This window comes from Heliconius melpomene, chromosome 20 (genome assembly GCF_056956725.1).
Source record: "Heliconius melpomene rosina isolate 202511_hmr_F chromosome 20, ASM5695672v1, whole genome shotgun sequence".
In the NCBI taxonomy this organism is placed as follows: domain Eukaryota; kingdom Metazoa; phylum Arthropoda; class Insecta; order Lepidoptera; family Nymphalidae; genus Heliconius; species Heliconius melpomene.
Genome location: NC_140408.1, coordinates 15,181,882 through 15,197,975, shown reverse-complemented (window position 1 = coordinate 15,197,975; position 16,094 = coordinate 15,181,882). Strand labels below are relative to the sequence as shown.

Sequence of the window (16,094 nt, the reverse complement as noted above, 5' to 3'; positions counted from 1 at the left end):
ATTACAAAATAAAATTATTTATTAAATTTTATTTAATTATTAAAGAATTTCGTATTATTTATTATAATTATTGATTCATTGCCATCTATTAGTAGTATATGGAAGTTTTTAGTATCCGTTTAAGTATAAATCTGCGAGAGCGATATTGCAAATAGTTCAGTTTTTATATACAAGATGGCGCATTGGAGATACTTGGTTTATATTACGCAATATGATTAAAGTTGACAGCTGTCAAACACTGGTGTTTTATTCGATGATGTCTTTAGTAAATAATAATTAGAGATAAATAGTGCATATCAATCATTTTTCTCTTATTATTTTAGTTTGTTAGTGAAAGTTAAACAAGATTTATTTTGTTAAATATATTTTGATTCCATTATATGAATAATTTAAGACTATCACGTCTTAAATTATTATTGAAGTGAAGCTAAACTTGAGTGTACTTAATGCATTGTTTAAGTATGTTAAACAATTCTATAAAAAAAAAATCTTTTGAAAAATTCTAAACCTAAGTAAAATAATGGCTACAAAACTCCATACACTTAATAATCTCTCTTACTAAAGACAACATAAATGGTATGTACTACTAGTATTATAATAAACATGTATTTCTTTTTTTATTTTAACTGTATAGAATATAGATACTTCTATAAGATTAGAGTTAGTAATCATTGTATATTTTAAAGTGAATTATATTCATAAAGTTTACTTATGATGAAAATCATAATAATTTTGTAAATTTTTTAGAGTATTCACTGATGAGGTCAGTTTTATTAGAAGTACAGCATTCTCAGCAAGATAGGACATTATCCAAGTATTTAAATAAACATTTAAATGCTTAAAATAATTACGGAATGTTTCCTGCAAGGTAAAACTAACTTTATCTCTTTGTCTGTTATTCATAAACTATCAAAAATATTTATTTTACATTGAAGTTAGTCCATTAGAATCATATTAATGTAATTATCAAGAATGCCTGCCTTCTCATCATTATGGTGGTAGGTTTATATTGTTTAGTGTTGAATGTTTACATTATTGTAAAATAATCTAAAATAGGAAATGACAAGTTTTAAAATATATTCAATATTTCTTTTTTTTTCCTATTATTTAGGCTTCATCCCGGGAATCATTGTTACAATAATAAGAAGAAGGTAATAGAAATATTATTCAATAAGAAGATTATTCAATATTTGTTCGATTTAAATATTTACTTTATTTTGAAATGCTATATTAAATAATTCCTTTAATAATTTTGAATACTATAAAGATGATGTACTTTGTCACTACCCAAGTTTTAATATTGTTTTGTATATTATTGTAAAAATCTTTGTTTTATTTACTTAATAAGAAACATTCATATTCATCAAACTTAATGTATTAGTAAAAATTACTTTGAATTTATTTTGTTTTAAAATGTAATAGCATTTTTAAAGCATAAACATTGTACAATTTGTAGAAATAAAGCCTCATACTGTCGGTCTTTTATTTACCTACGTCACTACGTCACACGTCACTACGTCGCACAAATGTCAAACAAGTGGCGACATCTGTAGAACTCTATAGTCTCTGGATGTTGTCTCTATTGAGATAGGTTATAGAATGATTAAATAAAAAGTACGCCGCGGGGAAGTTACGCACGCGCACACTCAATAGAAAATACAATTATTTTTATTTAACTGGTGAATTAATTTACATTAATGATTTTACGCTTTCTTAAGAGAATCTTTGACCGCAGTTGTTTTAAATAAAATTATAATTGCTTAAAACAAAAGTAAATATGGGGTTATCGTTATAGGATTTTTATAAAAAAAAGTACGAATACACATAGAGTATGTGTCACGATTTATTTCACAACAATTATATTTACATTTCCAAATGCACTCGTTTATATCTCGCGCGTTTAGATATCATTGAAATAAATTGTTAGCTATTTCATTGTCATTTAATTTCTTAAAGAACCATAGTTTAGTCGTACAGTTATGCTTTTATTAACGGTTATTAATATATATTTTGTCAACTTTATTAATTTATATAGGTTTCATGTCTAATCTTTTACATAAACTAAAAGATATAATCATCATCATCATCATCATCAACAGCCATCTTTTGTCCACTGTTGGACATAGGCCTTCCCCAAGTCTCGCCACCACACTCGATCTTCAGCTTTTCGGACCCATCCGCTTCCCGCCAATCTCTTCAAATCGTCAGCCCATCTGGCAGGGGGTCTCCACTCCACGACACGTCTGCCCCAGCGGCCGTCGGCTCTACGACAGATACGCCTCGCCCATTGCCACTTCAGCTTACCAATTCTTTGGGCTATGTCGGTAACCCTGGTTCTCCTCCGGATTTCCTCGTTTCGGATTCTATCCTTAAGAGATACACCGAGCATAGCGCGCTCCATGGCGCGCTGAGCGACTAAAGATATAATATTGTATTAAAATATGTTATGAAAATTTATTCTCGCGTTTTGCGCTATCGCGGTAATATATATATATTAAATATTATATGAACTATAATATAGTAAGAGTTGGCGACTAACGCTATCTATGTTTTGAGTGTAGCTTGCCAGTTGCCAATAAACAATCTGTCAATTTTGACATTAGGTTCGATAGCAAAAACCACAGCTGATTGTTTACTTTATGTTTATCGTATTCTCGGATTATATAATATATATATATAGAGAATATATTTTCTAAGAAACTATTGGAAATATTAAATAAAGTAGGAAAGGTAATGAATTAAAACAAGGCTTCAAATAATTATTAAACAACTTAAGGGAATTATCTCCGATTCTTAAGAATTACTGAATCAGGCAGAGTGATGGTAGCGATCCTCCTCTTTTGGTCACCGTTGACAGCCTTAAAAAGTGCCAGCCAGTAATTAGAGTCGTCCTCATATATCCTCTATGGTCGTCATTTCTTACAATATATATATAAGTATGTAAGCTTTGTATATTATATGTTGTGTACGTGGACTAATGTACAAGCATGTGTGCTCTGCCTAACATATATAATGTGGCACTTTAAACAATAGCCGAAATGCCGGAATCTTTCGTAATTTTTTTTTGTAATTTCTAACTATTATTAAAATATGAAGTATTTACAGTTCAGTGTACGTATGTTGATAATTTGTGGCGTTTCGTGTTATGAATCTATTAAATAGGTATGTAGCATTGTCTCAACCACCAGTATTACACCAGTAGATGGGGGAGTGTTGTCGCGGACGCGGTGCCGGTCGGACGTGCGCCTGCGCTGCTGCCGATCTGGTGTAGTGGTGAGCTAGTGATAGTGATCGCAGTGTTCTTCTGTAATCTGTAGTGTGTCTATAGTCTGTAGTGTCTGTAGTGTCTGTGGGCCCATACACTACAGGTACAAACATGAAAAGGGTCAGTAATTAAGTATCTTAGAACTATGGCATTATTCTTTGATTATTTTCGGAGCCAACATGAGACATCACTTCGCCTATGTCATGTTGTGTGAAGATGGAGAACATCTTAAAACTAATTATTTACTAACAATAAACTTATTTCATTTGAAAATTATTTTTAAAGAATTTTTACCAGTAATAATAATTTAAGGATTTTTTAGGAAATTAGGATTTCGTTAATTTAACAATTCTACTACTATTTTATTTGTTCGTTCCAGTTACTGAAGTATTTTTTCTAATAATAAGATTTTTCTGTACTTATTATCCCTTTTTCAATTTATTTTATCTATATATATATAAAATCGAAAGGTCACTCACTCATCACGAAATCTCAGAAACTACATGTGCTAGGAATCTCAAATTTTACATAGAAGTTACTTATAGGACGTAGGTGCTCGCTAAGACGGGAATTTGCAATATTCGACTTCTAAGGGGTTGTTTTTGGGGTTGACAGTTTGTATGAAACTTCGTTACTACAAATGCTAGGAGTCTCAAATTTTGCATAGACGTCACTAGGACGTAGTCATGGAGACAGAAATTAATAATAACATAGTTCACGCGGGTGAAACCGCGAGCGGGCCGCTAGTTTATTATATTTTCTTACTTATCCTCTTGGAAACTGAAATTTATTTAATAAATATTCATATTTTAAAGTGAAGTGAAGTTAAAGTTGTTAATCTATAAATTTAAACAAAGATTCAACTTTGGGCACTTTTTCTTTCATTTGAAGTTTCAACTCAGGATCGATTTTGGCAGCTTGCTGGGCGCCGTCAGTTTTTATGGTCTCCTGGTCGGCGATCAAGTCGGTCAAGTCCGCGTACCGATTTAGTCGAACTTTCTGCGATCCCGGGACGGAATTGATCTGATTTACGGTCGTTAGAGTTTTCATAAAGTTATTATACCGATTGTGATAATCCTCTTGTCCTTTGATGGTTTTGCCAAACTTTTCTATGTATTCTTTATACAGTTGTGGTCCATCCCGGAGGTCGAAAACTAAAGCGTTCAAATCTTGCCCGTAAATCTTGGAATATGAAAAATAATTAAACATTATATATACTATAATCTTTGTTATTGACATTTTGAAAGAACTAAGATGTAGTTTAATTCCGATATTTTTTTTATTTAGGGTTTAGCTAGTGTGTTCCACATCCAATTGCATTTACATACCTACAGCTGAATAAATCGATAAACGGAATCCATAAAAACAATAATTAAAAATCTGCACTCAGCATAGGTACTAAAATGCTACTTGCCGTGAACAGTAATTCCACATATTTTCACATTAAGAGATGTTTGCCCGCTAGCTGCCGGCCTCGGGCCTCATCCAGTAAGAATCTGATTTACAAATTATTTGTTTTCAAAAACATATTATTAGCTCGCTTTTTTCCTAGTTCGCACGTACGTTGTGTATTCAATCACTTTATTTACGAAACTAGTACCTAACTTAAAAATTATTATTTCATGTATGAATCAATAAATACAATAAGGCCGTCCTGCGACTACAACCGCGACAGTTGCGGGTTCGATTCCCGCTTGGATACAATACACCCCGCTTGAATTACATCTCGAGTCAACACAGAAATTGGTAGAAAATATCTTAGATCTGCGATTCTCTTGTTAGTGAAGTCGATCTTGGCTCTCATTTAATGTATATATTTTTGGTCGGATATGACTATTTTTTGTAAATCAATTATTACTCAGAATCATTAATACATTGTTATTTTTGCATTCTTTGATATAGCTTTACTGACAGAGACAGTACACCGCCGGGCCGCGCACCCGCTGCGAGAGTGGCCCACAGAACAATGGACAATTATTGGCAAAATAAAACAAAAACATAGATATCAACTTTATATTGTCAAATGTTCCTGACTAGACAGTACTTTACAACAAACATATACAATTAGAATACATCACTATTTATTTAATACCAAGTTCTAACAGGTTTTACTAACTTATAGCAAATATATACTAAATATATTTCCTTCAAACATACACGAGTTATTTGGTGATACGAGACAATAATTAACAAAACTACTAAAAATTTAAACTTTTAGAGGATTTTTTGTTTCTCCGGTTCATAATAAGAAATTCAACTACCTAGCTACTATAACACTTTACTGCTGTAAGTCATCGAGCGAATGTTGACTCGTAATAATTGTTATTCAGCTTAAATGTACGAATAGCCTCTTTAGTTAAGTCAATACACAAATATCTAAACATTTAAAAATAATCATTAATAATTATTGATCACAATTTTAAAGCGTTATATACAATATAAAAGTCATTGGAATCTAATAGGAACGGTATTAGTAATACAAACAATCACTTCCATACAACGAATAGCCTCTTGTTTATGAATAAGTTAAAAGCCTGCCAAATGCCGTGAACACAATAATGATAAGTTCCATGTTGCATTTGCAACAGAGGGTAGTTTCGTGCAAGTTACTCGACAGTCCCTCTTGGCCTCTTGAATCTAAATCGTTTTAATCTTTTAGTTTCGTTTTTGTCAAGACGACATTACTGAGCCAATCGAAATCGAATTCACAAATCTTTTTGAATTTAAATCTGTTTTTACTAACTCACAAAATAAGCTTAATTTACTAAATTATATGTACAACACTAAAACAGAAATGAGGTCTTTTAAAATATTAATTTCCTAAACTAAATGAAGATTTGATTTAAATATAACTATTTTTGGTTTGATTTAAAAAATACATCAAATTTAAAATCTACATTATTTAATAGAAACGCCACCTGCTTTAGGAAATTCTTATTTTTAAATACTAAATAATAAAATTTGATATGTATCGTTTATACTAACTAAGAGATTAAGAGACCTAAGTGTGCTAACTTACAAATAAGCAATTATTTAAAATTGATATTTTCATTCAAAGTTTATTATAAAAATAAAAAAAAAAAAAAAGAGAATTTTATGTTGCTATTTACAAAAAATAAAATCATAATCTTTGCTGCCGATGCCTGAAGAATTCGACGGAAAGTGGGGGACAAAAGTGTCTTAGTGGGCAATGAAGTCTCCTAACATTAGGCTCCCAGGTTCCCTCGGCCTATCATGATACGTGCGGGATACAGCGTGAAGCTAAAAAAACAATAACACGCCAAATAATAACCATATAATATTCTTTTGACTCTGTCAAAGTTAAATCTCGCTTTTACAAACTTTAATTGTGTAATGTTTTTTTGACTCTTTTTTTATTCTAAAAGTAATGCAAAAACAACTATCAGAATAACTACAATGCTACAAGGCTACAAGGCTACAATTTAAGCTAACATTTTGTATAATTTGTCAATGACATAACAATCGTTTTAAGCAGACGAAGCCTCGAGAGGGTCGCTACTCGTCTAGTATGTCTTCTCGCACGCCACCAGCTTTCGCTATCTTCATTCGCCTCAATAAGTACAGCACACTTTGGTACAGTAAGTCTACAAGGTATCTCTCACTTCGCCGACAACTTCTCTATGAGCTCCTGTAGGGCGAGCGCCTTAGCGAGTCGCCGTCTGAAGTCCTGGTGCAAGGCATCGCCCAGTAGCGGTACCCTCGCTCGGAACATCTCACGAGACATCAGACACAGCGCCTTGCCGTTCATGGGGAAGCGCTCGGGGAGTCCCCCGCGCCGCGACACCCACGCGCCCACCTGCGCGCGGCACCACTCGCGCGGGTCTACCGGGGAGACAGAGAGAGCACTATAAGTAGCTACCCTTGAAAATATATTTTTAATATTAAATTAGTTATAATCGTTTTTTTTATTTAAATCAGTTATGTTTTTTTTACTTGTTTTTTCAGTGTTTCTCCATTTCTGATACAATATAAATGAATTTCTCGTAAAATTTTGACAAATTCATTTACTAGAGATTAGAAATTATTAATTTCTAACTGGATAATACCACTTATTCTGCACCAATAGCTACTCTGTGTAAGTTACTAATTGTTCTGTATTATATTGGTCGTCAAGTCCCAACTAAAATATTAGTAGAGTCGCAAGTTACTTTTGTTAAAAAAATCAATACGGGCAACAATTTTTATAAGTATTAGGTATATAATGTTGTATTAGGTATCTATATTAGTAGGTAGTTACCTAGCGGCAAGTCGTCCTCCTGTAGCACCCTGAGGTCGATAGCGCCCCACGCGCCGTCCGCGGGGGGCACGCGCTCGCAGCGGGCCTGTGTCGGCATCTCGCGTGTTTTCACGACAATCTGAAAATAAATATTTGTAAATAAGTAAATATTCGGGCGAGAAAAGCGAAAATAAAGTGGATGCTATGTGGTAGTGTTTAGTATATATACTTAAATACCAAAATAATATCATTTCGCTCATTTGGTGCAACAACGACGAAACAAACAACCCTTAAGAAACACTACACACTACACACTACACTACTCACTAACTTTGATTGCGTCTGCTGCTTTGTACTCTAACATATAATAGTTCTTACTGAACATATTTACTTGCACATAAGGTACCTACAGTTAGTTCAATTGTCTTAATTAATCCTGAAAACACAATCAAAGTAAACCACTGTTATATTTTATTATAATTATGAAAAAAAAATTGTAACGTAAACAGCTGCAAAATGTAAGCGTCTTGAAAACATGTTGCTATTATATATTTTTTAAAACAAATAACTGAAAATTAATTTTAATTTATAATAAATCGTATCCCCACAAAATAAAATAAAAAAATATATTTAGTAGCAGGTTTAGAACCCGCCACCTCTTAAAACCTTACATATTTCTAATTAAGTAAAAAAAAACAAGTCATCATTTAAAAACACATTATATCTATTCACCCCCATTCCCCCCCCCCCCCAATACTCCCACTTCACCAAATTGTCAATCTATTTTTATCTAAAGCCACAACAAACACCCTGTTACGTTGAACAAAAAAAGGAAAGAAGCATCGCATAATGACATAATGGGCGCCATTTTAATCCGTCACGAGTGATCCGCCGGGCGCGTGGCCCACTTCCGGTTTCCGGCGGATTTGAATGCGATCGGTTTCCGCACCGTATTCAATGTTTTGTGTTTACCTATTTTTTGTTCGACGGACTTCCGGCGGCTTTGTGCGTGGCGGGTGAAGGACTTACCCTTGTGCGAACCGATTACAGCAGAGCGAACTCTTCGACAACACTAATTTGCGACTTGCGAGGCTACACAGCAGACAGGCAGATACTCTGTTCCCATTCACACACTTCCGTTCCCTACTTTCCGCCGAATTCACAACAAATAATATGTTAGACGCAGTTTCCAAGTCACTTCTATAACTTAAGTGCTAAAGACTGCTTAAGGCAAAAGTTTAAAGAAATTAATATATTGCATCTCAGTCAGCTTCACTTGATTAGTAAAAAAACTAATGAAGGTTTAGATTTTAGATTTTAGATTTTAGATTTTAGATTTTAGATTTTATTATTAGTTTTAGATTGAAATTGAATTTAAATTTCATAGAGATAAGTAGCTAACTACAACACATTCTTTTGTTTTAGTTTCCCGCTGTATCCCGCAGATAGCAGATGGCAGAGGGAACTTATAATTGTTAGGTGTACAGTAGGTATAGTTATAATGTAATTTGTCAATCATTAGACGGAGAGGTAAATAAATAACGTATTATAGACGTGTTCCCGGACTGCAGCATAGAGAGAGAGAGAGAGAGAGAGGAGGCAGGTCAGGCTGTCAGGCAGGTCGCCGGACGCGCTCGACCGCCGCGACTTCCGGTCGTCTTGTTTCGACCTAACGGCCCATTGTCTAACCTATCAGCAGATGCTAATGAGGCGGTTCACTCGCCTCACTCGGGCCGCCGTGGCGCAGTGGGAGTGGGAGTGGGAGTGGGTGGCGATCTCCACACAACACTCACAAAAGAAACAACTATAATTTATATTTATAATGTAAATATTGGTACCTAAAACACACTTTGGTCCGTATTTGTAGGAGAGAATGCTGAGATTGTAGATACTCTAAAGTTATCCATCAAATCTTCCTTGTTAACAGTCGCAGTGTAGCATACAGTTACACCTGACGTATGACGCATTCACTTTCACCGTCGGCCGTGACCGACGTGACCGACGTGACTGACGTGACTGTCGTGACTCGCCGCAGTTGTTCCTTACGGGAAGTATGTAGGTACACGCTATATGTGGCCGTTGTGGCGCAGCAGCGTCTGACTTAAACGTGACGTTTGTGGGTTCGATTCCCAATCAAGGGAACGATCCTACCATTAGGTTCCCTCTACCAACCCTGCTAAATGCGGGATACAGCGTGAACCTGGATCCAAGGATCTACATAATTATATAATTGGATTGGGGGCGGCCGTGGCGTAGGGGCATAAAGTGTGACTGTAAAATCGACTGGTTGTGGGTTCCATCGCCACTCGAGGAAATGAAATATTTATTTACATTTATATTTTCATTTGTTCGCTCTGGTGTCAAGGCAAAGCGCGGCGTTGAGTTCCGCCACTTAACACGCAATGCCTCCAGAACCCAGCGGACAGTGAGAAACGGAATGTCTTAACACTAGGTTTCCTCTGCCTACACTGCTGTTTGCGGGATACACAACGACGCTAACAATACACCGACGTAAATCTTTTAACGCGACTCGTAACAATAAGGAATTCCCGCCATTGTGTTGAATGCAGGCGGAAGTGCGCGAAAGTCGTTAAACGATTAAAGATGGCTGCCGTGTGTGTGTGTGTGTGTGTGTGTGTGTGCGCTCTTCTCATCGCCACTGCCCTCTGAGCTGGCGGCAGCTTTCTCTAATACTGACATGCTGCTAATGTCGAACCGCCAACCGCCGGTGTACCGCCAAGTCAATTAAGTGTCTATTTGATTAAAAATATTTAGATCTTTTTCTCTTTATAATTTAACGCATTATACCCATAGTAAGCAAAAAGACTAAAGTCAAGACACTCCCTAACTCTAAGGAAAGTCGTGTCTTAACACTAGGTTCCCCTTGTCAACCCTTCTATATGCGGTATACATCGTGATGGTATAAAAAGTTAGAATTACTTACGTGTTTGTGCATGTTTGTGCGTGCGTGTGTGTGTGTGTGTGTGTATTGTTATGGCGGGAAACGAATCAATCCATTGCCACTTCCTATACTTGACTTATTGTTCGCGTTACCGGAAACGTTTAACACCGCACCGCAATGCAGAGCTAATATAACCTCCAGCTTATGATATTAGTTTATATTTAGACTACTTAAGTTTTTACACTTATTTAAAATATTAGATTTTTAATACCTAAAATATTTATAAAAATAAATCAACCAATTTACATAAAAATATAATATTCAGCTATAATTTCTTATAGAAGTCAATAAGGAGCCGTTGAATGTTTTATTTTTTTGTATCAGTAGATAAATACTTCAAATAAAAATACATATTGATGAATATTTAAATAAATAATTAAATTAATGTTACTTTTTAGAAAATGTCCGCCTACACTACTAAACGCAAAATATTCATTTACTATTACTTTCTTTTTGATGTTCCATTTTAAAAAGAAATGTGCACTATCAAAATGTATACATTTGCATATTAAACAATTGTACATGTTATAATAAATATTTTAAAATGCATTATCTAAATACATATTATTTTAAACCAAATACAAAAAAATACATTGAACTTACATAAAACAGCCAAGAAATCCGAAACGTATAGAGCACTTCACTTTACACCAATGCTGAGAAGCAATTACTAATAACAATACAAATAGTTATCTATTAATAAGTGAGAATTAATGTAATATGTTATGATTAAAACGACTTCACTGTCTTCAATAGAGAGAGTACACGTCCTCGCGTCGCCGCGTCTAGGAGCCGAGTGAAGAGTGAAGACTGAAGAGTGACGTCGCTACGAAAACATCAATGAATGCAAGACGATCATTGCTCTACTATATAACATGCTAAATTAGACCTTAGCTGTATACAAATAGAGTCACAATGTAATTTTCAAGTTCTTTACATATGAAGCCCAGTGCTTGCAATAATGCTGTTAAAAATGAACTTTTTGTCATTAATATAGAGTTGAATATAAACTGTCAAATTATTTGCGGATTCGTTTTAACGCCGGATGCGGGTGCGGTTTATTTCTTTTTCGCATATTTGGAATAACAATGGTTAGAGCGAGACGGGAGACAGTGTGAGAGAGAGAGGCAACGTGTTTTTGAGAATCGATAATGAATTCACGCATCCTGTCAGCATGTGACTATGAAACTAATCGTTTCCGTATACTTCGGAATGGTAGAAAGGACTTAAAGAGCTATAAAATGATAAATAATATTAGACTCTACTTGTCTTGTAATAAAATCGATTTTAAAGCACACGTAAGACGTATCGATTTGGTTGTTGATAATTAAGGGCGCCGGTTTCCGCCGCTGTTTCAGTTTCCCGCCAAATGTGTAATGGCGGACGTCATTTCTACGTTTTTTTCATTTATTAATAATTGTATGTCGTCAGTTTGGAGATAAATTAGAAAAAGCCATAAATATTTCAGTTGACAGTTACAGATGTTTATTTTAATAGCTATATTTTATGTCTAAAAAGTTATTTTCATTTTTAATGACTTTATTTATTATCTGTAGGGGTAATGAAAAGTTTAAAATGGTTTTGTTTGTGTGTAGATTATTTTTGAAATGATGAAGAGTCCCTTACCCGAGGGTTACACCCTATATGATATAGTCTAAATATTTTTTACCGAAGATGTATAAAAACCTTAACGTAGCAGATTTGAGCGTGCGCATCTTGTTTACCGTTCAAGCACTCTGACCACTAAGCTATACGTTCTCATTATTATTCTTGCTTTTACAATTTTATTTATATCTAGCAAGAGAAGCCATCATGGCGTAGTGGCACAAGCATGTGACTGTAACCGCGACGGTGGCTATTTGATTTCGAAATGTTTTTTGTATACGTATATTTTAATTTCCTGCTCTGGCAACAAGGCAATTGAGTCAAGAGGTACGCAGCGTTGAGTTCCGCTACTCAACGCGCAATGTCTTGAAAATTGGGCGCTGCGTGAGCAATGGACGCCCTCTATCACTGCTCTGCGGGAAGAAGAAAAAAAATTAATTTCACTATAGAAGTTAGTAGGACAATATCCATCGCATCCTTCGCCCAACACTTGGCAAAACATTAAAAAAACTCAATACAATCCGGTCACGTTTCCGTCTGGGGACTAATCCCTTTGAAATGTGGTAAAAAAAGAGGAAGTCCCAACTGTAAAGCAATTAGTATAAAATGTAACAATGCGACGTCCGTCCGTGTGGAGCGTTGTGCACCGTCGTCGTCGGAGTCCCGCCGTGTTGTATTATAAAACTGACTTACATTATACAGTAAAATTAAAATTAGTAAGAGCTGATAAAATCGACGCTTGAACAATATAACGACAAAGGAAGTCATTTAATTTGAATATATTTTCTAAATTAATTTATATAATGAGTGGATTTGCATATCTCGGCGCCGAGCCCAGTGTCGAGACACTCCGTCCCCGCGCGCACTGTTGCTTGCAGAGCGAGGGATTGGGAATTAAGCCCACGACCGCCGCCCTTACACACACACGCCTGTGCCGCTGTGCCATTGTGCCACCGACAAGCGGGAGCGGAACCGGAAGCGGAAGCGGACAGTAAACACGCAGAGATGAATATTTTAGAATTTACAACTTCCTTGGGGTATTTATTATTTAACAAACGATAGTTAAACTAAGGGACGGCTCACATTGGGGCCTCGTACTTACATGCAGTCCGTCTTGTCAATGTAAGGGATAACTTCCAAATGGTCTATGACCTGCAGGGGTAAATTCTCTAAATAATAGTTTTTTGAGCTTCACGCTGTATCTCGTTTGTAACAGGGCCTAGTATTAAGACACTCCTCTTCCGAATTTCCGCCGAATTCTAGAGGCATTGAGTGGCGGAACTCAACGCCGTGCTTTTTTCATTTCCTCAAGTAGGAATCGAACTCACAACCTGTAGCGTATATAATCACGTGCTTGTGCCTCATTTATCTTCCTTGTACAACACACATATAGGAACACTGACGTGACGACGTGACGACGTGACGACGACCAGCCCCCAGGAGCCAGGAGCCCGCCAAGCCCCGGGGACCGATCACTGCGGCATTGCTATCTCCGTAATGTAACTAGATGCTATCACATTGTACGACTTCAAAAAGCGAGCGCTGGTGACGGGTTGTGGGTTTGAGCCCATCATCTCTGGTAACGTGCGGCAAAGCGGTAAGGCGCGAACGAGTGGAAACAAGTCCCCTCTGCCTACCCTACTATGTGTGGAATGCTAGGATAGGAATTATAAAATACAATTGAGGCGTCTGAATGGGTGAGTAACGTGTGTGGTATACCTTGTCGGGTAATACCTTGCTGGGTGCGTGGGGAACAGTGTCTCAACACTAGGCTACTATGCTATGTGGGATGCGGCCCACAAAGTGACTCCAAAATAAAATCATAAAGTTTTTAATAACTGAGATATCTACTATCTGCTTACTAAACTGAAAAGAAATACTCGCTCCTAATATAATGAAAACCAAATGAGCTTAAAAAAATATCATCCAAATGAAATTTAAATACTCACAGTCTCGTGAGGCGCGCGTCGATGCAAAAACTACCGGAAACGAACCCTGGACCATTGTCTTGTGTCATCTGTTGAGTTTTAAAGTAACAAGTCGGGTTATCCGCCTGTTTTTAGGGTTCCTTGTCTCAAAAACAACCGGAACCCATACAGGATCACTTTGCTGGCATCTGACGGTCGTCTGTCACGACCATTCCTCTATAGTCTATGTGAAATAGCTGCAGTTCCTTGGAGCCCAGAAGGCACACACGCACAGGTAATGTTCTTGTCACTTACATCCGCCGACAAACGCAAATGTCTCTACTCTATAGAGTATTTGGGACCCGACACCGACACCGGCACCGACACCGGCACCGACAGCCGCCACCACATTACAGCGGATGCCAACGTTTTATCATTAAGTATCTATCGATTAGGTTGTTTTTCTTACTTGTGGTAGAGTGCAGGATACATTGTGAGATCACCAATATTAGAATAACAAATAAAGTGTCCATCTTCAATAAAATAAATAACTTTCTAACTGACTAAAACTTATGAATTTGTAATGTATACGGGAAAGATGAGAAGAACCAGTTACAACGTACCTCGTCCAGCGACCACAGCGTAGGTCCAGGTACTCTACTCGTATCCCAATAAGTGAACATAAAATGTTGGTGACTTCTGTCATTTCTTGCAGTAACAGTCGTTCCGCTGCATCAGGCCGGCGTTTACGCGTCTTTGGATAGAAAAACTGGGCCAATTTTGTACCACCTACAGATTAAAAACAACTTTAATATTTACACTTTAAGCTTAAATTAAGTTGATTTTGTATTTTGTTTGTGCAGAACACGTAATGAACTCCACGGAAACGTACTAAAAAGTGGATATTTTTTCTATTTAAACCATATTAAGTACGAATTTGGTTTCAATTAGTGTAAATGACAGTTTTTCTATAAACGTCTGTCATTCACTTCCTGTTAGTGATTAGTTAAAGGGAGCCTTGTTCTTTATCTAAGTTGTCGTTTAGAGACGTACCTACGTACGTTACGTACGTTATAGGTTCCAAATATGAAGTAATAAAGAATATTACATACATACAGACACATATACAAACATACACACAAGTAAAACGCGCGAAAAACATAACCCTTCCTATCAATCGGGAAAAATAAGGAGCTGCATGCCTTTTTCCGCAATCCTACGATAGGTAGAACAAAGTAGTATCGACTCTACTCTCCGTTTGCTCCCGAATTCGGGATATTGCGTGTTTAGTGACGGGGCTCAACTAAACTGTGTGCGTGCGTGCGTGCGTGCGTGTGTGCGTGCGTGCGTGCGTGCGTGCGTGCGTGCGTGTGTGTGTGTGTGTACGATTGGCAAAGGGGACCTGGTGTTACACTCCGTTCCCTCCGCAGTGTCTTATTTTGGAGACATTAAAACATTGTCTATGTTCGTTCCGGTGCGAAGTTAAATCTGATGCGAGGTTCCGTACGTTTTAAGGAAAAAAAGAATATGCAATCGCATATATTACAAAACATACCGAAATCGAAATCGGATATCGAAATCGAATCCAAAATAATTAATCGAATAAATGAATCGAACACCGAATCGAAAATATATAATTGAGAACTCGTTGTTTTGAAAGTCGGTTAAAAATACAGATTTATCACAAACAAATACAGATTGATTATACGTATAAGTACCTATAAGTAGTCATGAATCGTTCTATAATTGCGGGCAAACTGATGCTTCAGTTCAGTCAAATGCCGATAACTTTAGTTTCGTTAAATTTAGTAAACGTTCAGTTCAGTTAAATGCAGACAGACAGACAGACAAGAAATTCAAAAACAATATTTTTGCTTTCTATTATTCTTTTTAAGTGTCCCTCTATCCATTTGAGCTAAAAATACTAAATGTACAGACAAAATATTTTGACTGTTTTAATTATACATTTCGTTCTGGCAGCAAGTAAGAGCGCGGCGTTGAGTTGGAAAGTGGAGAACAGAGTATTTTAACACTATATGCGGGATACAGCGTGAAGTGTGATACAATGTGCTTTTTTAAGATGTAATAATCTAAATGAGTGTACTCGTAAAGGACAGA

General features: G+C 36.2%; 1 protein-coding gene and 1 long non-coding RNA gene across 4 annotated transcripts; one reads left to right on the top strand and one right to left on the bottom strand.

The window, feature by feature from the left end:
• Positions 1–236: 236 nt before the first annotated feature.
• Positions 237–3,002, top strand: LOC146528192 (uncharacterized). The gene is made up of 3 exons (XR_014879178.1): positions 237–576; positions 748–868; positions 1,112–3,002. It is a non-coding gene; the product is annotated as an uncharacterized LOC146528192 (long non-coding RNA).
• Positions 3,003–5,264: 2,262 nt separating this feature from the next.
• On the bottom strand, positions 5,265–11,274 carry edl (ETS-domain lacking). Of its 3 annotated transcripts, none has more exons than XM_085204776.1 (3): positions 11,068–11,274; positions 7,524–7,641; positions 5,265–7,108 (listed from the first exon to the last, which is right to left on the bottom strand). In XM_085204776.1, the coding sequence occupies exons 2-3, from the start codon at positions 7,618–7,620 to the stop codon at positions 6,885–6,887; spliced, it is 321 nt and encodes a 106-aa protein (XP_085060902.1). In that variant the 5' UTR covers positions 7,621–7,641; positions 11,068–11,274; the 3' UTR covers positions 5,265–6,884. The 3 variants fall into 3 exon arrangements, with proteins under 3 accessions (XP_085060902.1, XP_085060903.1, XP_085060901.1); XM_085204777.1 differs by lacking the exon at positions 11,068–11,274 and adding an exon at positions 8,475–10,682; XM_085204775.1 differs by lacking the exon at positions 11,068–11,274 and adding an exon at positions 7,834–8,214.
• Positions 11,275–16,094: the final 4,820 nt, after the last annotated feature.

Coding starts and splice junctions, on each gene's coding strand:
- edl (XM_085204775.1), bottom strand. CDS start 7,887: ATGTTCAGTAAGAACTATTATATGTTAGAGTACAAAGCAGCAGACGCA. Junction 7,642..7,833: donor AAGCAGCAGACGCAATCAAA/GTTAGTGAGTAG, acceptor ATTTATTTTCAG/ATTGTCGTGAAAACACGCGA. Junction 7,109..7,523: donor GGAGGACGACTTGCCGCTAG/GTAACTACCTAC, acceptor TCTCCCCGGTAG/ACCCGCGCGAGTGGTGCCGC.